The following is a 21615-nucleotide window of genomic DNA, read 5'->3' as shown; positions in this document are numbered from 1 at the left end:
TTTAAAGAAAACTAGGCAGGAAATAATGGGGCCCCAACCGAGACAGAGGCAGTGGTGACCGAGAGACACCAGCTTGTCCAACCAGTAGGCCTTAGGGAGGGGTTAGCTGCAGGTGTGGGAAGAGGAATCGAGGAGGCCCTTGTCCTGGGCATCTTGGGTGCATGACGGAGTGACAGGGGCCGCGTTTTGTGCCACCTGACCTGTGTGGCCCCCCTGATTGGGCCAGGAACGAGCACTTTACAAATATTTAGTTCAAATATAAAAATGTACAGAGCAAGGACTGAGGATGGTGGTTACCGCTGAATGGGTCTTCGTGGGGAGGGGCGAAGACAGATGGGGTCTGTGTGGCTTTGGATTCATCTCGAACGTTTTAATGACAAAATAAAAGCTGATGTAAATGTAACATTAACTGGTGTTACATTTCTGGTAGCGCACGGGTGTCATATTATTTTCTGCACTTTTCTGTGTATCTGAACTAAATTTAGTAACCAAATGGAAAAAAATTTTGTGGCAAGAATCAGAGGAGCTTAAGTACCAGAAAGGCTTTGAGCTCTGTAAGGGGTTAAACCAGAAAGCAGCGGGGGCGGGGAATGGTGTAGTTGTCAGTCTTTGTGTGTGCACAATGCGGATGGAGAGAAAAGCCTCGGGGACCTGCACGCGCCGGCCGAGTGGAGCGGGGGTGGGCGGGGGAGGAGGTGCGCGCGGAGCTGCCCGCCTGGCCCCGCCCCTACTCGGGCCCCGCCCAGAGCCCCCGCCCGCCGCCGCCCCTCCTCCTTCGATGACACCGCCTCTGGTCTCTAGGTAACGTAGGGGGTCAAACAACGTGGCCCGCGGGCGGCTGCTGCCTAACGGCCCCTTTCCTCTGGGACCCTTGACTTTTGGACACTCAGAGCCATGGCCCTGCCGTTTCTGCCTGGCTACAGCCTCAACCGCAACGTGAGTAGTGAGGGCGCCCTGGGTCAGAAGTCCTGGCCGGAGTGGGGTCCAGGCGTGGTCACCTCCCAGACCCTAGTGGAGGCCGCCTGCCGCTGCTTCGCCTTCTAAGTGAATTGGGCACAACTTGGACCAAACTTTCTAGGCTGGCGGAACCCTTACTCTCGGCCTCTCCTTCCCCCTATCTCTCAAACTGCATCTGGATGCTTTTCCTGCATTACATACATTAAGTAGAGTCTTTATGGGTGGCAGGACCCTCAAAGGTAGCCAGTGGTAGTGATGATGATTAAAACTGTCCTTGAGCGTTTCAGTTGTGCCATGTGCTTTCATCGCTTTACACGGCGTTTGATGCTCCCGACAGCCCTTTATATTAGGTAGTATTTTTATTCCCATTTTACAGTTGAGGAAACTGAGGCACAGAGCAATGAGTCACTCAGTGGCCAGAGATGCACAATCTCACTGGTGAAGCTGGGTTTCTTCCAGGCAACCTGTCTCCACGGCCCAGGAGCCTGATCGTTATCTTTAATACCCTGTGTGAAAGAGAGCAAGTTTGTTATTAGAGTGAAGAAACCTGGCACTCTCAAGGCTGGTAGGGGGCAGGTGAGAGTTCCTTAAAGTTTGATCCTAAACTTTAAGGAGAGAAGCACCCAAACTAGGAGTTTTTTTCTTTATTTTGGATTGGGAAGGGTTCATTTCAAAACAAGATGAAGGTACAAAACAACACAAAAAACCCTGAGCAGGAAAGAACTTTTGCCCATGAATAGCACCTTATTTAAACAACAGCGGAAAAATGATTCAGCTTTTGTTTGCGCTGGTCACTACTCTTTACTTGGATCGTCCCGTGTCTGTAGGAAGAAGGTAAGTAATCCACTGGTGGGAGGGAACAAGGTGGCGCCACTCCAGGTGTTTGTGTAAACCTCTGATACACTCAGAAAGCGGGCAGCAGAGGGAAGCATTTGACTTTATCCGTAAAGTTGTTGGCCCCAAAGTAGCAGTTTTCTTTGTAGCTTCAGGCCACTAGATTCTGACCCCCACATGTTGGCTGGTTAGTCCAACTCTCTTCTTGCACACTGGTTTGTGTATTTCTTGGCTGATGGGTAGAGGCTGCCCTTTGGTAAGATTAAGCCAACCACACAAATAAGAAAGACCTCTGAGAGGCAGGGCATGAAAAAAGATTCCAGAAGTAAAGAAGCATGCTGTGTAAAAGTCATTTTAATAAAAATTGAAAGTAGAGCCCACAGCTTTGGGCCCAGCAACACTTCAGATTACAGATGCCCACCTCCTGCAGAAGTACCACGGCTCTCACACGCAGTGATTTAGAGTGGGAAGGAAAAACAGTGGTCGGATGAGATATTTTAAAATCTGTAAGGCTGTACTGAGTGTACTTTTGCTTTTTTTTAACTTGTTTTTAATTGTAAAGTACAACACATATACAGGAAAATGCACAATGGATGATCACAGAATGAACATCAAGAAATAAAATATTACCAGTATCCCAAAAGAATCTCTCTGGATTACGGTTGCCAAAGTTAGCAAATAAAAAGGCATAACCCAAATATTTCTTGGGACCTACTTATACTGAAAGATGATTTGTTCTTTATCTGATATCCAAATTTAACTGAGCGTCTAGTATTTTACGTGGCAACCCTTCTTAGGACACTTCCTGGTCATTACCACTTCCCTACTCTCTAAAGGTAACCGCTATCCTGGCTGCTGTCACTATAGTTCGATTTTGCTTGCTTTTGAACTTTTTATCAATGGAAATGTCCAATGTTTATTCTTTGGTGACTGGCTTTTTTTTTTAGCTCAACATTGTTTCTGAGATTTGTTCGTGTGGCTGTCTGTAGAGGTAGTTTGTACATTTTCATTGCTCTATAGTGTTCCATTGTGTGAGTGTCACATCATTGATAGACACATTTTACTCTTGACAGAGAGTTGGTTTGGGGTTATTAAGCATAGTTTGCTGTGCCTGTTCTTGTTCATGTCTCTTGGTGCAATTGCTAGATCATCTGGTATTCATATGTTCAGCTTTAGTAGACACTGTCAAAGTGATTATTTCAATTTAAATTCCCCACCAGCATTTTATGTTCCTATTGCTCCATGTTGTTTCTAACACTTGATATTGTTAATCTTTTAGACTTTAGTTATTTTGATCAGTGGATGTAGTGCAACTCTGCAGTTTTAATCTGTGCTTCCCGGATTTCCTAACAAAGTTGAGGACGTTTTACACACTTATTGGTCATTTAGATATTCTCTTTTGTGTAGTGCCTGTCTCTTGTCTAATTTTCTACTGGGTTGCCTGCCTTTTTCTTAGTGATTTGTAGGAGTTCTATATAGATTTTGGATATGGCTCCTTTGTCAGATAGATGTGTTGTAACTATCTTCTAGTCTTTGGTTGGCCTTTTCACTCTCTTAATGGTGTTTGTGATGAATAATTTTTGCTTTGGATTAGTGCTTTTTGTTTCCTATTTAAGAAATAGTTCCTTACACCAAGTTCACGATGATGTTTTCCTGTGTTATCTTCTGGAATTTTGTTGTTTTTACAAACTTGCAGTTAGATCTATAATCTAACTAGAAGAAATTTGTGTGTGTGTGTATGAAAAGAGGGAGGGGTCAGGTTGTATTTTTTTCCCATGTGGATATTGGGTTGACCCAGAACCATCTGTTAAAGAACAAAGTTCAACTGAGTAAATTTTAAAGATCTTATTGGCTTAATTCAGCGATTCATGAATCGGGCAGCATCCAGCCTAGCAGATAGAAAGGAGCTCCGAAGAACTGGCTATATAAGGCAAGAGACTGTATAGGTGGAAGGGAGCGGGAATAAGGAAGTTGTACTAGGCAGAAGTTGGCTTGATTATTGTAAGGTTACTTTCCTTTAGGGGATGGCAGGGGTTTATCAGGCGGGTTACCTAACTAATGCTGATCAGGCGATGATTCATGATTGGCAGGTTTAAGATTCTCTTTCTGGAAAAGCTGAAACTGTAAGTTCAGTTTCAGTTTGGTGATGTGAGGCTTAGCATAAGCGACTCCATTTGGGGCCTGTTGTCTTGACATTAGCACGTTTTTGGAAAAGGCCAGCCCTTTCTCCACTTCTCTGTAGAGCTACCTTTGTCATAAATCAAGTATCCAAATACGTGTGGGTCTGCTTCTAGACTCGTGAGTGTATTTAAAAAATTATTTATTTACTTTATGCCTCAGACCAACAGAAGTGTGTGCATGCGTGCATGCGTGCACGTGTATGAATCAGGGAATAACAGTATACTTATTAGATACCTTGGGCTGTCATTCAACAAGTCAGTATTTATACATTGAGTATCCTAGTATGTGTCCAAATCAGGTGGCTACATTAAAAAATTGTTACACTAGCCTTGGTACTAAATGTACTGTGTGTTGCCAAAAAATTAGTTTTGTTTTAAAAACTTGTATTTAGTTAAAAAATTTGCATGCTTTCTGGCACAGAATGGTCAGGAAGTCAGTAAAGTCAAATATGGCATTTTTACCAAGCCCCCAACCCCTTACAGAGCCTGGCTTGCTGAATTAAATTATCAAGTGAAAAACCTTGACCACCTGGAGATAGCATAATTACTGGCTGTTTGGGTTTAAGCTAGCTTTTACTGCTTTTTCTTAGAAATTAAAAAGGTGCTTGTTCCCCGCCTTAATTAGCTGCTGGTAGTCAGTCATGAGAACAAATTGATTTCTGTCCACAGCTAGGCGATATGCAACCTGCACTTCTGTCTCTGAAATACAGGAAGTATTGTGCTTTCTAAAATATAAGCATTCGTACCATTGATGACATTAAAATGATTTTGATGTGAATTAATTGAAAACCTTGGGGAAAGATCATAGCTACATTCCAGACACACAGCATCTTTTTCCAACCATTTACATGCTGCATTTGTATTGAGCTAAGAAAATCTCGGGCATATTATCAAAAATGATAAGATAGTCAAGTTAAAAGGGACATTTCCAGCCAAAGCTGAAAATGCTTTCTACAGCATTTTGGGCAGGTGGTTGTATAGCTGATCCTGAAGGCCTTCTAATGAGTGATCAGGAGCCCACTTTGTTTTTTATGAAGCTGCCTTGCACCATCTTAGGAGGGGTTGTTGTAAATAGTCCATCATCTAATTTATAGTGAAGCAACTGTTTGCTTAAGAAGAAAAAAAAATGGTTCGAATTCACAACAGTAAAATAAAACAAATTCGGAATCTCTCTGTCTCTCTTACAAAAAGGTGCGAGCAATACCTTGAAATTTATTTTTATCTAGACTAATATAAGCGTGCATATTGATATATAAGGAAAATTGTTCTTTGGGAAATTTACCAGTGATTTAAATGATAAACGACTGAAAGAGAAAAACACTATGAGTAATACATAGTACACATATTGACTTCCATCATGTGATGTTAGATAAGTCGATTTAAATTTAGCCCAACGACAAATATAATCATAAAACAATCAGTTTATTTACAAGGTAGAGAGTTTTCCCAATCTAAAACTCTGCCTACAGATTCCTGGTTACGTTCTTAGCGGTCAATGCCATTGCCTTAAAATAACATGTATTGAGTCCAAACCCCTTAGCCTGACACCTGAGGCTATTGGAATTTGCCACTCACTTTGTGAAATCATTAATGAATTTAAAAAAAAAAAAGGAAAGAAAGAAACAGAATAGAATAGAATAAAAAATCAGAATGTATTATGCTTGGGAAGAGTAAGTATTGTTTCACGAACCTTTTTTCCTGTCACGTGTGTGTGTGGACTGGGTTGCACTAAAATCTATTTGTTATTGTGGTTACAATCAGAGTTTGGAAAAACACGCTCAGTAGAGCCATCTCCACCAATTCTTGCCTCTGTTTTAAAGTCAGATCTGCATCTTCCTTCAAGGCCAGATCTAGTCTCTCACACTTCCGAAAGCCTCAACAGATCCTAGTCAGCTGCCTTCAGTGTTTTGTTGTTGTTGTTTTATTGAGGTAAACTTCATATAACATAAAATTGACCATTTAAAAGTGTGCAATTCAGTGGCATTTAGTACATTCTCAGTGTTCTGCAACTATCACCTCGAACTAGTAGTTTCAAGACGTTTTCATCACCGCAAATCTCAATCTTTTTACCCTAGAGAAACTTTTGAAATGATTTTCAGGTCTCAGAGAAGTCCTGTGTAAAAATGATTTCTACAGCCTATGGTACATTAGCATGATCCATGAGCTTTAGATATAATGACCCAATAATAATGGTCTCTTTTGAGTAAAGAGTAATAATTTTTCTATGGATTTGTTGATTTCAGCCAGTTTATTCCCCTAAGCTCTGTGGTTTCCCTTTCCCACAAAGGATGTTTACTCTAATGCAAGTGGGAGTGTAGCAGAGGAAACTTCAGGGTTTTTTCTTATTGTAAAATTTCCTGTTTGATTTCCCCCTGGCCTTTTTCCCCTTTCCAAGTAGGCCTAAAAAACCTCTCATAGTTTCTGCTATAGAGGGTGCTAGTAAGGTATGATATGTGGTATATGGGATGAGTGAGAGTAGTTTGCTCCCCTATTTAAAGCTAGAAACGACTTTTAGCAAGCTTTTCTTGAGAAACAAACAGGCAGTTAAGCTTAGCTTACTTTCTTTCCTTTTCATACATTTAAAAAATTCATAAGGCAGCATAATACATTTCTGTTAAATAACTATTTTAATCCAAGATGGGATTTACTTTTTCTAAAAGTAGGCTCAGTTGATTTCATTTAAATAAAAGGTTGTAAATTCACTTAATTAATGCTGTTTACAGTGTGAGAATATATTGACAATGTTAAATAAAGCTACTAAAACCATATGACAAAGCAATATGAGTAAGAATACTATAGCCTGGGGCCGGCCCCGTGGCCAAGTGGTTAAGTTCGCACGCTCTGCTCCCACAGCCCAGGGTTTTGCCAGTTCGGATCCTGGGCGCGGACATGGCACCGGTCGTCAGGCCACGTTGAGGCAGCGTCCCACATGCCACAACTAGAAGGACTCACAACTGAAAATATACAACTATGTACTTGGGGGCTTTGGGGAGAAAAAGGAAAAAAATAAAATCTTTAAAAAAAAAGAATATTATAGCCTGAGACACAATTTTATATGAGACTTGAAAATTAAGTTTTTTTACTAACTTACATGATCAAGCTCAAATATAGGCAATTACAAAATTGTCATAATCTTGATCCCCTTATAGACCTATATATATATGTGAGGGGTGCGTGTGTGTGTGTGTGTGTGTATATGGTATATATAAAGTGAAGTATATACGTATATAAGAATATTACTTTTTTAAAACTAAAAATAAAGAATAAAAATTACCTCTTCAGTGTGAAACTTACACTTGTATTTTGCCACACACATACTTAATTCTGGGTCAAATTTGAGATAAGCACTCCTAGATTTCATTTTTAACTGAAATGGGAAGATTCTGGTCTTTCTCTTGCTACCTGTTAAACAAAGAAAGCTGTGCTTATACAGGTGAGAAGTTGAAAATTGCAGCAAAATGGCCACTGCTTTCCTCTGAATGGCAGGATACTTGACTTTGTCAGGATGCTTGGACTTGGCAGGAACTGGCCATAGGTGTATGTTTAACTTTATGAGAAATTGTAAAACTGTCTTCTACAGTGGCTGTACCATTTTGCATTCCCACCAGCAATGAATGAGAGTTCCTGTTGCTCTGAGTCCCTGTAAGCAATTGGCTACAAATCAGTGTTTTGGATTTTAACCTTTCTAATAGGTGCGTAGTGGTATCTCAACTTGATTTAGGTTTTTAATTCTCTAATGGCTAGTGATGTTGAACATCTTTTCATGTGCTTATTTGCCATCCATATATCCTCTTTGGTGAAAGAGATTGGAACCCTCATATGTTGCTGGCAGGTATGTAAAATGCTGCTGCTGCTATGGAAGTCTTTTGCCCCTCTTTAATTGAGTTGTTTCCTTACTGTTGAGTTTTGAGAGTTCTTTATATATTCTGGCTACAAGTCCATTGTTGGATATGTGGTTTGCATTTTCTCCCAGTCTGTGGCTTGAATTTTCGTTCTCTTAAATCAAAGCTAGAAAATATATATACATTTTTAAAGATAAAATACAACAGAAGAACCCACAGTGGGTAGAGGAAATGTCTTCCTCCCCTACAACATGAATCCAAATTTCAAATGTGAATTAAGGATTATAGGGTTTTTAAGTAAGTTCTTTGATTCTATACTTTTACTTACACTGAAAATCTTGATTCATAAGGATATTAGCATAATTACTTGCTTTATCCCACCATAAATAAAATATATATCCATATCATAGCTTTTGATTAATAATAACAACATTATTATTAACAGTTTGAGTTTTGAAAATAGTTTAAGATTTCTTTGTAGTTCTTTTTGTTTTTAGGATATATCCCGTTAGGAATGTATGGTGAAATTATTGGGTTTTAATTTCATTTAAATGTTTCCTGACAGTATGGTTAAGTCAATGACTCAATACCCAGTTAGGTTCATTCATTTCATTTTGCTTTTTAACTTAAAAAATTTTGTTTTATTGTAATGTAAAAATAAAACATTTATGTGGCTTCAAAGTCAAATTTATAAAGTGAGGTACGTTCAGACAATTCTAGCTTTTATTCCTGTCCCTTCAATCTTATTCCCTCCCTCTAGCAGTAACTTTAAAAAACCCTATTTATTTAGTTTTGGGTTATCCTTCCTTTTTTGTTTTTTAAAACAGCAAATTTTTAAATATATTCACATATTCACATAGTCTCTTATGAAATAAATGGTAGCATATTCTACACATTCTCTTGTACCTTCCACTTTTCCTTTTAATAGTATGTCTTGGAGATCTCTTCATAGTAGTATATAGAGCTATCCTCATTCCATTGGATTGTGGATTCCATTCACAGCTACCTAGTACTCCATTGTGTGAACATACCATAGTTTATTCAACCCATTCCCTTTTGATGTATAGTCATGTTACTTCTAGTCTTTTGGTATTACAAATAATGCTGCAATAAACAGCCAAAGTTGTGCTTTAAAAGAAACCATGAAAAAAGTGAAAAGGCAGCCTATACTATGGGAGAAAATACTTGTAAAGCATACATCTGATGCAGGACTTATATCCAGTATATATAAAGAGCTCTCAAAACTTGACAATAAAAAGACAAATAATCCAATTAAAAATGGGCAAAGAATCTGAATAGACATTGCTTCAGAGAAACTGTACAAATAGCCAATAAGCACATGAAAAGATGTTCAACATCATTAATCATTAGAAAAATGCAAATTAAAATCACAATGAGATAGTACTTTACACCTACTAGGTTGGCTATAACAAAAAAGATAATAACAAGTGTTGACAAGGATGTGTAGAAGTTGGAACCCTCATACGTTGCTGGCAGGAATGTAAAATGCTGCTGCTGCCATGGAAGTCTGCAGTTCCACAAAAGGTTAAACGTAGAGTCACTAGATGACACAGCACTCCTAGGTATAGGCCCAAGAGAAAAGAAAACATATGTCCATAAAAAATGTGTACAGGAATGTTCATAACAGCATTATTTATAAAAGCCAAAAAGTAGAAACAACTCAAATGTACATCAGCTGGTGAATGGATCAAAAAGGTGGTATGTTCATATAATGGAATATTATTGGGCCATAAAAAGGAATTAAACACTGATACATGCTATAGCATGGATGAACCTCAAAAACATTATACTATAAACAACATGCAAAAGACTACATATTGTATGATCCCATTTATGTGAAATGTGCAGAATAGGCAAATCTATAGAGACAGAAGGATTAATAATTGCCTAGACCTGTGTTGGGGAAGGGAGGAAATGGGGAGTGACTGCTAATGGGTATGAGGTTTCTTTTTGGGGTGAGGAAAGTGTTCTAAAATTAGATTATGGTGATGATTGCACAATTTTATAATTACAGTAAACTCCGTTGAATTGTATGTTCTAAATAGGTAACCTTTATGATGTGTAAATTATACTTCAATAAAACTGTTAAAAATAAATATATAGCCAAAGAAAGGAGTTAGTGATGGGGAGTTGCCGGGCAGACAAATCATAGGTGTTTGCTGTGCCAGATCACAGGAGGTTTTGATTTAAAGTATTCTGTTACTTGTTCCCACTAACTGCTGAAATGCCCTTGGAATCACATTATTTCAGGCTGAGCCACTTCTTAAAGCGGCCATTCATACTTTGGAAATGACAAAATATTCCATTGCTATTCTTAAATGTTAATTTGGGGTTCAGAAATTAGAGACACTTTGTCTATTCGGGGATCAAACACTTAACTTTGGTCACTTTTGTATTCTGTCATGAACTTTAAAGCTGTGTCACTTAGGATACTCTTGGCTATAAGTAACCGAATACCTGACTGACAGTGGCTTAAGCCAAATTAATTACCCCATATCGTAAGAAGTCTCGAGGTATGGCAGTTTCAGGTATAGGCAGTAGCTGCTGAATGTCCTAAAGGACTCAGACTCTTTTTATCTCTTCATTCTGCCATCTTCAGAATGTTGGCTTTTGTTTCTTAGACTTGTGCCCTCATGGTTGCAAGTGGTTGTCTCAGTTCCAGACATCACAACTTCTTATAACCATGTTCAAGTCAAGCAGGAAGGAGAGCGAGGGAAAAAGGCTCTTATATCAGGAAACAAAGTGTTTCCCAGCCCCCCAGTAGGTTTCCCCCTTATGTCTTATTGGCTAAAATTGTGTCACATGGTTATCCTTTGCTACAAGGGGCATTGGGAACTTGACTTTTCACCATCTATTTTTGGAGCTGGGAAAGAGAAAAGGGAGTAAATAATGGCTGTTGGGAGCCAGCAAACTTTGTCTGCCACACCAGCCACAGGCTCCATTCCTGTGAGTCTGGATGCTCTCCTCAGTCTTAGCATCCCTTTCTTTAAAAAATTTTTGTTTGTGTTTTTTAATTATACAAGTAACACATGAGTATATCATCATTGTAAAAGATTCGAACAATACCATTCTTTCCTAAGTCTTCTTTTTCATAATGGAAAACAAGCCGACTACTGCAGTTAAACCAAATGCTTACTGTCTGTCCTTTCAATAGGTTTTGGACTTTTCCACTCAATTATTGGTTTCCTTACCCCTTTCCCCGACAGCATTCTCATGCCTCTTCCTCTTCCCATCCGGATCCTAGCCTTCCCTCAAAACTTGGCTCCAGTCTCGCCTCCTCACTCAAGCCTTCCCTGATCACCTCAGCAGATGCCATCTTTCTGTCTGCATAACCCTGATGCTTATATTGTCCAGACCGCTCATTTACTACCTTATTGCCTGTGTTATGTTTCACATTCTTTGTATGTGATTGTGACCTTCCCCAGCTGACTGGGAAATTGATTGCTCTTTGGGTTGCCCTTTCTTATCCAGGGCAGACCCTTAATAGGTGCCTGTCGATTGCCCCTATCTACTTGTAGCAGCCATGCCTTAAAAACTAGAGGGGATATTCACAGCTTAGGACAAGCGTCTCTGGAATTAGAGTCTCGCTTATGTCTTCCACTACTGCTGTGGAACAAAATATTCCTTATTTTAGCAACAGTGAACATAAAGGAGGAAGAAAGTCATTTGCTTTTGTGGCTTAAATAGGTTATAAGCCTCTCGGGATGCGTGGTTTATACAAAGCGGCCAGGACAGCATGAAGACGTTACCATGCAAGTTGTGACTCAAAGCCTCTCTGTGGCCTATTGTGCCATGCAGAGGGACATTTCTCTTTTCCTTGTTGGCATCCAGTTTGGCTTTTTCCGGAGGCAGCAGATTTTTCTCTGAGCATTCATCAGGCAGGACCCCTTAGGAGACCAGGCTTCCGACAACAGGATTCCAGATAGGCAAGTGTACAGGGACTTCTTGGAGTTCTTGGGCCGTTTCCTGAGCAGTTTATCCTGTTCCTGCAGTTGTAGAAGGCAGAGCCAGCTTTGTCGGGGGGAATTCCACAAAGCAAAGGGAAGGGAGAGGTGGGCATTTTTACTCCATCATTAACCAGGCCCCAGGATGCCCGAATTTGACCTCACAACTCCACTGTGACAGAGTGACCAGATTGGCTGTTGAAGGCCACACAGATTTGCTTTCTTAACTATGTTTTTGGCGTCCCAAAGGAGGGAATGGTCACAACTGCTAGCGTTTTGGGGAAGATCAGGTCAGTTCGCATGGCTTAACAGTTAATTTAGGCTGTCTTTTCTTCTTCATCTGAGTTTGGTAATTGAAACAGAGATGTTGTTTTATCATTTCTAGGACTGTTTTCACCCCATTTCTGTGAGACTTTAGTCATTTATTGCTCATCTGTGTTCATGTTCATATTTAATATCTTATAAAAGGCACCTGAGTGGAACCTTTCCTAGTTACCAGGGAAAGTACACCCTCTTTTCTTTTATTGTTAATTGAAATTTTTACTGAGGTAATTGTAAATTCACATGCAGTTATAAGAAATAATTCAGAGAGATCCTGTGTACTCTTTACCCACTTTCCCAATGATAACGTTTTGCAAAACTATAGTATAATAGCACAACCAGATTAGCATTAACACAATCCATCCATCTTATTCAGATTGCCCAAGCTTTCCTTGTACTCGTGTGTGTGTGTATTTAGTCTATATAATTCATCACAGGTGACGGTTACTGTGACCACTTCGACAGTAAAGATACTGAACAGTTCCGTCATCGCAAGGATCCCTCCTGTTGCCCTTTTCTAATCACACCCACCTCCTTCCCATCAACCTCCCCCCTCTGCGCCCCACAATGTCCGTAACTCCTGGCAACCACTAACCTGTTTTCCATTTCTAAAATTTTTTTACTTTGAAAATGTTGCATAAATGGAATCATAAAGTATGTACCTCTTGGGATTTTTTTTCACTTGGCAGAATTCTCTGGAAACTTATCCAGGTAGTTGCGTGTGTCAGTTGTCCCTTCATTTTCATTGCTGAATAGTATTCCATGTTTGTACTACAGTTTCTTTAACCATTTACCTGTCAAAGGACATCTGGGCTGTTTCCAGTTTTTGGCTTTTGGAAATAAAGCTGCTATGAACATTCATGTACAGGTTTTTGTGTAGACATGTGTTTTCATTTTCTGGGATACATGCCCAAGAGTGCAATTGCTGGATCATATGATAATTGCATGTTTAGCTTCGTAAAAGAACTGCCAAACTATTTTCTCCCAATTGGTGGGTTGTCTTTTCATTTTGTTCATGGTTTCCTTTGCTTTGGAGAAGCTTTTTAGTCTGATGTAATCTCATTTGTTTATTTTTTCTTTTGTTTCCTTTGCCTGAGTAGACATGGTATTCGAAAAGATACTGTTAAGACTGATGTCAAAGAGTATACTGCCTATGTTTTTTTCTAGGAGTTTTATGGTTTCAGGTCTTACATTCAAGTCTTTAATTCATTTTGAGTTAATTTTTGTGTATGGTGTAAGATAGTGGTCTAGTTTCATTTTTTTGCATGTGACTGTCCAGTTTTCCCAACACTATTTATTAAAGAGACTTTCCTTTCTCCAGTGTATGTATGAGCCAGATAGAGAAAGACAGACACTGTATGATTTCACTCATATGTAGAAGATAAATAAATGCATGGATGAGGAGAACAAATTAGTGATTACCAGAAGGGAGGGGATCGGGGGAGGAGGAAAGGAATAAAGGGGCACATATGTGTGTGCCGGATAAAAACTAGACTGTTGGTGGTGAACATGGTGCAGTCTATACAGAAACTGATCTATAATAATGTACATCTGAAATTTACACAATGTTATAAGCCAATATGACCTCAACAAAATAATTTTTTAAAATACTACCAAACTATTTCTGAGAACAAATGTATCATTTTACATTCCCGGCAGCAGTGTATGAGTGATCTAGTTTCTTTACATCCTAGTCAGCATTTAGTGTTGTTGCTATTTTTCATTTTAGCTGTCTAATAAGTATGTAGTGATATCTCATTGTGGGTTTAATTAGCATTTCTTTGATGGCTAACGAGTTGGATATCTTTTCATGTGCTTATTTGCCATCTGTGTATCCACCTTGGTGAAATGTCTGTTTATGTTTTTTGCCCGTTTCTAATTGGATTTTTTTTACTGTTGAGTTTTGAGAATTCTTTATACATTCTAGGTACTAGCCCTTTGTCTAAGATGTGGTTCGCACATATATTTTCCCAGTCTGTAGCTTGTCTTTTCATCCTAACTGTCTTTTGCAGAGCAAAAAAATTTCCAGTTTTGATGAGGTCCAGTTTATCAATTTTTTCTTTTATGGATCATGCTTTTGGTGTTAAGTCTAAGAACTCTCTGTCTAGCCCTAGATCCTGAAGATTTTCAACTATGTTTTTTCCTAAAATTTGTATAGTTTTACATTTTATGCTCAAGTCTGTAATCCATTTTGAGTTAATTTTCATATAAGGTATGAAATTTAGGTCATGATTCATTTTATTTTGCCCATAGATATCCAATTACTTGAGCAGCATTTGTTGAAGAGGCTATCTTTCCTTAGTTGAATTGCGTTTGCACCTTTGTGAAAAATCATTTGAGCATGTTTCTGTGGGTCTCTTCCTGTGTTCTCTATTCTAGTCCATTGATTTATGTGTCTACCCTCTGCCAAGGCCACACTGTTTTTGTTAATGTAGTAATATAGTAAACCTTAATATCAGGTATACTGATTCCTCCCACTTTATTCTTTTTTTGTCAAGAGTCCTGTTTGTCTAGAGCCTGCACCTTTCCATATCAATTTTAGAATAAGCTTGCCTATGTTTACAAATAACTTTGCTGGGATTTTGATAGGAATTGCATTAAACCTCTAGATCAATTTAGGGAAAATTGGCATCTTTACTATGTTGAGTCTTGCAATCTGTGAACACGCTATGTCTCTCCATTTCTTAAGGTCGTCTTTGATTGTTTTCATCACCATTTTGTAATTTTCAGCCTGCAGAGCCTGTACATGTTTTGTATTTCATTTTCTTTGGCGTGATTGTAAATGACATTGTGTTTTAAATTTCAATTTCACATATTCATTGTTAGTATATAGAAATGTGATTGATTTTTGTGTGTTGATCTTGTATCCTTTGACCCTGCTGAACTCAATTATTAGTTTAAGGAATTTTGGGGGGTAAATTCTTTTTTTTTTTTTACATAGACAATCTTGTCATTGCAAATAGAGGCAGTTATATTTCTTCCTTCCCAATCTGTCTGTCTTTTATTTATTTTTCTTGCCTTACTGTACTGGGTAGAGGTTCCAGTAATATGTTGGATAAGAATGATGAGAGCAGACATTCTTGCCCTGTTCCTGATCTTAGGGGAGGAACTCTTAGTCTTTTACTGTTAAGTATGATGTTAACTGTAGGGGTTACTGGAACTTTATTTTAGGATTCCATCTTGATTTATTTGTAGTGTTTTGGAGTGTCTCTTAGTCTAGTTTTCATAGTGGTTTATCTGGATATTACAGTAAGTATATGTGACTTATATAGACTGAAGTCTGTTGCTGTTCCTGTTTTGCTGCTTCAAATAAAGTACGGAAGCCTCACTTCCATTTAGGTCCCTCTGCCTTTCCCACTTTTAAATATCATTGTTATGAATATCAGGTTGTTATAATTTTTGTTGCAATGCGTGCTCTTGTGGGTTCAGGGACTGTTGATACAGATGTTCAGATTCCAGTCCTAAAACACACTCAGCAGAACTGCACAATCACCACGCCCTCCCACTCTTGGGATTCTGTCATCTACTGTCCTCACAGCTTTGGGCCAAGACTACCTTTGAAAGTCTTTAGGAATTCACTAAGTATCGTTGGAAGCTGTGCTGCCCTTATATCTCACCCCTCCACTCTGACCCAGGATTTTTGAATCCATAGGTCTTACCCTGTGTGGTCCACGGTCCCTAAGGCCCACAGACTCTTTGCTGGGGGGAGAGGGAAGTCAGACGTGAGTGTTGTACTGTGTGGCAGGTGCTTTGTTTTCTGATGCCACCTTCTTTGACCATTAACTTGCATCAGATGCTGCTACAGCTGGTGTGTTATTACAGGAGTGCTGAACTTGGGTGTTCCAAGGAGCTCACTTCACCCTACCCCCTCCTGACACCAGCCCGTGCACATGAACCTCTGTCCCATGAGCAACTCCCTGGTTTTACCTCGAGGTAGACTTTCCTCCATAATATCCGTAAAGAAGGTTCTGGGCCAGGTCTTGAACTCCTGGTTTCCATCTCCAGATGTACTGCCCATGTGTATACAACTCATAGCTACCTCTACCTTTCTATTCTTCTAGTCTTATCAGTGGAACCAGTTGCCCCACTTCATAAATTTTAGAATTAATTTCAAATAGATCCCTTAAGTCCGTGAAGGTGATAAATTTTATTCATATTTGTTGTGCTCAAAGTTTGAGAAGAACTTTATTTTTCTCATTGTATAAAGAAAATTACCTTTTAGATCACTTAATAATCTTATCTGTAACAAAGAAAAAAAGCATTAAAACACAGCTTTTAGAGACTAATTGCATTAGTTTGTAATGCTTTCTGCTTCAGGTCATGGAATACCTGACCAATAGAAGCTTAAACAAGCAGGAATTAATTTTTTTTCCCAAGCAGGAAGTCTAGAGGTAGGTGGCTGCTGGCATACGTTTAAAGGCTCAACTTTGTCTGAGCCAGCACCTCTGTAATCCTCCCCACCTTCCTGCCCATGACCCCAAGGTGGCTGCTGTAGCTCCAGGCATCATGTATACATCTCAAAGCAGGAAGAAGTGAGCTAGGGACAGTGTCACCTGCATTTGTCCCTTGGCTCAAGAGGATGGAGTCTTTTCCAGAATTCCAGAACAGACTTCTGAAAAGGAGGCAGAGGAAACAAGTTTAGTGTTTAGCCTTTGCTGACTTTTAAGTGGAGACCGGCAAGGGAGAAGGAATTTGAGAATGGGTGTACTAATCAGCTACAATGAACTGTGATTTGAACAGACTTTGGGAGAAGTCTTTAGAATTCTTTGTATTGATTGGTGCTTTGAGTTGAATTATTTAGAGAAAAATATCCAAGTCTTCTGAGGAAGGGGCTGCACATCTCTCTAGATTGTATTGATTTAGATTTTATTTTCCACTATACTGATTTAAATACATTATGAAGTATCTAAAGCCAATCTTACTGTTATATTGAGTTGATGGGTAAGAATCATGAGCACAACACTTTTCCAAGTTAGGTTTGGAAAGGGAGGAAAATTAGCTTAAAATGTGTTTGACGTTTTCTTTGACATGGCTTTTTTATTTTTACATTTGGGGTTTCTTTGTGAGTGATTTAGCTTTATTAATAAGTAATGATAGCTTTCATGTTCTTACGGTCCTGAGCTCTCAGATCCCACTGTACCTGAGGCAATTTTGTTGTTATTTTCTCTGGGAGGTTCACAGTATTTGCTGAATAACTTATTTTTCTCTATGAAAGTACAGAAAAGAAGAAAAGAGAAAATGAATTTCTAAAATAAATATGATATGAATGGAGAGAAAAACTGTTCATGGAAGGGAAGCAAACCAGTTCCAAACCTGATCAGGCAGCGATGTCTAAGAATGATAGTTTTTGGTGATTCTATATCATATTTTCCATTAACCTCAAAAAGTAGTTTGAAAAGTAAGTGTTGTCAATGTACATTGAAATATTAAATATTAACTGGCTTTCTCCAGTCTCCAAATTTCCAGTAACTGCTAGTGGCTGTAAAAGGGTTTCTGCGACACTCTCTAATACCTGTCCTGCTTTTAAGAGATTGAGTCTAGGTTCAATTATCTGATCTATTCCCTCCCTTCCAGGTCATGGAGGACATTTTCATTATTATATTCGTCAAAACAAAAGTATTAATTCAACCCTGATGACTTAACCAAGGGGAGGTCTGTTACTTTTCTCTGAGAGGGCACAAACAGTGCAAAGCCTAATGCCTAAGGGTTCAGGCATTGAGTTTGCGTCCTGGATTCACCACTGATACTGGTTGAGTGACCTTGGGCAAATTACTTAAACTCTCTGTGCCTGAGTATCCCCATCTATAAAATGGGGGTGATGAGAACGCATACTCAGGGATTTTCTCTGAGAGTTTAAAGAATTTAATGCTTCTAAAGTACTTAGAACAGTGCTACGTATGTGTTACACATTTATGGCTACAGGAATGATATTCACATCTGTAAAGATAGGCTTCTGGCTCATGGTGGCCCCAATGAGCCGTCAGGTTCGTACCAAGCAGCTTACTCTTCCTGCCTTTGTCGTATGGTTGTCAAGCATCTGGACTTTGGAGTGTAGCCTAGAAAGAAACAAAGAGACTCTGACGTGCTGCAGCTCTGAAAGAGACATTATAAACGGATAAACAGCTCCTCATGCTGATGACGATAGCCTGCTTTTCAGTTTGGGTTAGCTTTACGTTTTCTGTAGTGGCTCTGACAACTTATTGATTATTCCTTAATCAATCTAAACATGTGATAAAATTTTTCTTCCAATCTTCAGCAACAATGAAGGAGTGGTAGTATCAGCTATTAATTTGATGCGAAACATCAAGGAGAGCCTGGATTTGGCTTCTCTTTTTGCAACAGTGGTGCCATAAGTGGGATAGGACCTAGGGAATTGAGATGCCACGGAGCACTGGATCTGGGGATAGTGTGTTCCTGACTTTATCATTTGCTAAGACATTTGCCTGACTTCTTTGAACTGCGATTGAGCAGCGTTTCACAGTTACGAGGGCAAAAGGCAGGCTGACCTGTGATCCTAAGAGATTATAATGGCAAATCTCTTGTGTGTGTGTTGGGAGGGGCACACACTTGAAACAGGTGCCTTACACACTTTTACATCACACCAAAGAAATCCTCAAGCAATTAATTTCTAAGGTATAGGATTTTGAATTGAAGTTTCAGGTTCATACTCTGATAGTGCAGAAATGGAATTTGCATGCTATGCTGATAACAATAACAATAGAAATTGGCGTGACTGAACTTTAAAGAAGTGTGTGTGTGTTTTGTGATTTCGAGTTTGAATGTGTGAATTCACAACTCACAAACCAAGAGTTTTGGAAAGGTTTTAGTAGTAGTTCCTTTCATGCTGAAAATATTCTTTTTAAGAATTAGGTCTGGCTGATTTTATCTTATTTAACAAAAGAATTGGAAATACTTAACAAGTACCTAGCTAATGCTCTTTGGATAGAGAAATTGTTCATCAATGTAGCAGGAACTTGATTGAACTACTTTCTGAGTTTTATATACTGTAGTTTCTCCTCAATTTTCACAGCATTGATGGATCTTATATTTAAAATAAAAATGCCTTGTCTGATATTCATAGTCATTGTCACTAGCTGTACAAAGATGTGCTGACGAGTTCATAGCAGTTGTGTATGTGTGTGTGTATGTGGGGGGCAGCAGGCACACCTTTTTTGCCCTTTGCTTCTTCCAGCCCCTTCTCTTCCTCTTGTTGCTGTGGTGGTGACCAGGAAAGGAAGGGCTCACCTTGCTGAGGGCACTTCAGGCTCAAACCATTGCTTTAGTCTCCTTCAGAAATTTCAGAAATGAGACTCTCTGCCTGTGCTGCTGTACCCATGCTTGGGAGCTGCGGCAATACGTAGGCTAAGGAGCCAGGTGATGGAAGTACTTCATCTACCTTACTGTCCACCCCCCCAGCGCCCAAAGTGGAAGTGAAGCTGGCATGAAACTTTTAAGTCACCTCCCATCACTCTTCCTTTCTTAACACATCCAATCACACATGTTGGTTTCTTTGTCTGATGTCTACTATAGCAGTGCTACTCAAAGTGTGGTGTGCATTTGTGACACTGGGGATCTTCAGAAACTTATATATAGCAATTTGCCATTGCCATGATATCCAGGGGTGTGATCAGTGGGGCTTGTAAGTTTTTAAGTCTTTGTTTTTATTTCAATTTTTTGTAATTAATTTTATTGTATATTACAAAAGTATCAATCTGAAATGATTTGAGGAAACAAACAATCAAACTTGCCCTTCCTCAAAGATAGTTTGAGGGTGCCTGTCCTATAGGATGCCCCTTCCTTCCCATTCCCATTGTTGTCACCCTTGTGCGGGCCTTTGTCACCCTGTGCTTCCTCGGCTGCCCTAGCAGCTCGCCTAGTCTGCCTACCTCTCACCTCTCATTCCAGTCCATCACTTTTGTTTTAAATGTTGGGTGCAAAGAGGTGGATTAATACCCCCATTTCTGGTACAATATCATTATTGATCTGTGCAAGGTCTCTCTCTTGTTTGGTGTATTTGTATTCTTCATCATTCTTAATGTCATTCCTTCTCCACTTTATATAGGCTCCCATACAAATGTCTTTGGTGTGCATTCTTGAATCTGTGTGTGTCCTTGTAAAATATGTAGCATTGTTGTTTTTAAAAAAATATAAATGATATTGTGTGCTATAGATAACATTTTTTTCAGCCAACAATATGTTTTAAGGATCTGTATTGCTATATGTACGTCTTGTGCTATGGACTGAATTGTGTCCACCCCAAATTCATGTGCTGAAGCCCTGACTCCCCAGTGTGATGGTGTTTGGAGATGGGGTCTCGGGAGGTAATTAGGTATATATGCGGTCATGAGGGTAGAGCCCCCATGATGAGATTAGTGCCCTCATAAGAAGAGACATTAGAGAGCTTGCTCTCTTTCTCACTGCCGTGTGAAGACTCAGTGAGAAGTTGGCAGTCTGCAAGCCAACAAGGGAACCTTCACTGGGCAGTGAATTGGCCAGCACCTTGATCTTGGACTTCCCAGCCTCCAGAACTGCGAGAAATAAATTTCTGTTGTTTAAGTCACCCAGTCTGTGTTATGTTGTTATGGCAACCCGAGGTAATACATCTGGTTTATTGCTTCTAAGCAGTGAGGTGAAGTAAACATCCACCATAGTGTACTTATCCATTAAATCATATTTTCTTTTTTGTTCTATCAACGAAGATATCTAAGTCGCCCCCAACTTCTCGCAAATACCATGACACATTCTCATACATATCCATTTATTTGCTACTGTGAGAATTTCTCTGAGATGTGTATCCAGGAGTGAGATTCTCGAATCATAGGGAATACACATCCCTCGTTTTGCCAAGTAGTACCACACTGCTGCCCAGAAAGATGGTTAACTCTCCCATCAGCGAAGCATTCTCTTGTTTCCCCACATCCACTTATACATTTGATATTATCTAGTTTTCTAATTCTTGGCATTCTGATGGCTATAAAATGTTTTTCAGTCTATCTAGAAGATTGTCACCCCAGACAGTCTTTCGTTATGTTTCATCCTTGCTCAAGGAGAGTTTCAGATGTATATATGGTATTTAAGTGTGAGGCCTTCCGTAATATAGACCTCCTTACGTATTCTACCCTATTTCACCCCTCTTCCAAACCTGAGCTTGTCCTTTTGATTAGACTCGCCCCTCTCTTGCCCCTCACGCTGGGTGCTGTCAGCTCAGCTCCAGTGCATCACTCATAACCCTGCCCGGAACACCCTTGCCTCTCCTCTCCTGTCTAATTCATCCCATTGCTGCAGGCCCAAGAGAGTACCCAGTTACCCGCAGCACCTTAACACTACTACTCCAGCCCATCAGCCTATCACTCTGGGCAGATAAACTTACCAGAGCTTACGGTTACGTGAACTTAGTTAGGTTCAGATGCAGGCTCCACTAGTTACCATGTGACTGTGGGTGTGCTAGTCTACCTCTCTCTAACTTGGTTTCCTCATTGGTAAAATGGCAGTAGTAACACTTATCAAATAGTTCTG

General features: G+C 39.5%; 1 protein-coding gene across 1 annotated transcript in view; it reads left to right on the top strand.

The window, feature by feature from the left end:
* Positions 1–673: 673 nt before the first annotated feature.
* The window catches only part of EFHC2 (EF-hand domain containing 2), a 178472-nt gene continuing 157530 nt past the window's right edge, over positions 674–21615 (top strand). Inside the window, exon 1 of the mRNA XM_005614086.4 lies at positions 674–936. Within this exon, the coding sequence (XP_005614143.3) occupies positions 895–936 (42 nt within the window). The 5' untranslated portion in view covers positions 674–894. The remainder of the gene's footprint in view (positions 937–21615) is intronic.

The sequence above is a fragment of the Equus caballus genome, chromosome X (assembly GCF_041296265.1).
Source record: "Equus caballus isolate H_3958 breed thoroughbred chromosome X, TB-T2T, whole genome shotgun sequence".
In the NCBI taxonomy this organism is placed as follows: Eukaryota; Metazoa; Chordata; class Mammalia; order Perissodactyla; family Equidae; genus Equus; species Equus caballus.
The sequence above is the reverse complement of the archived record's forward strand: the minus strand, read 5'-3'. Positions and strand labels throughout refer to the sequence as shown.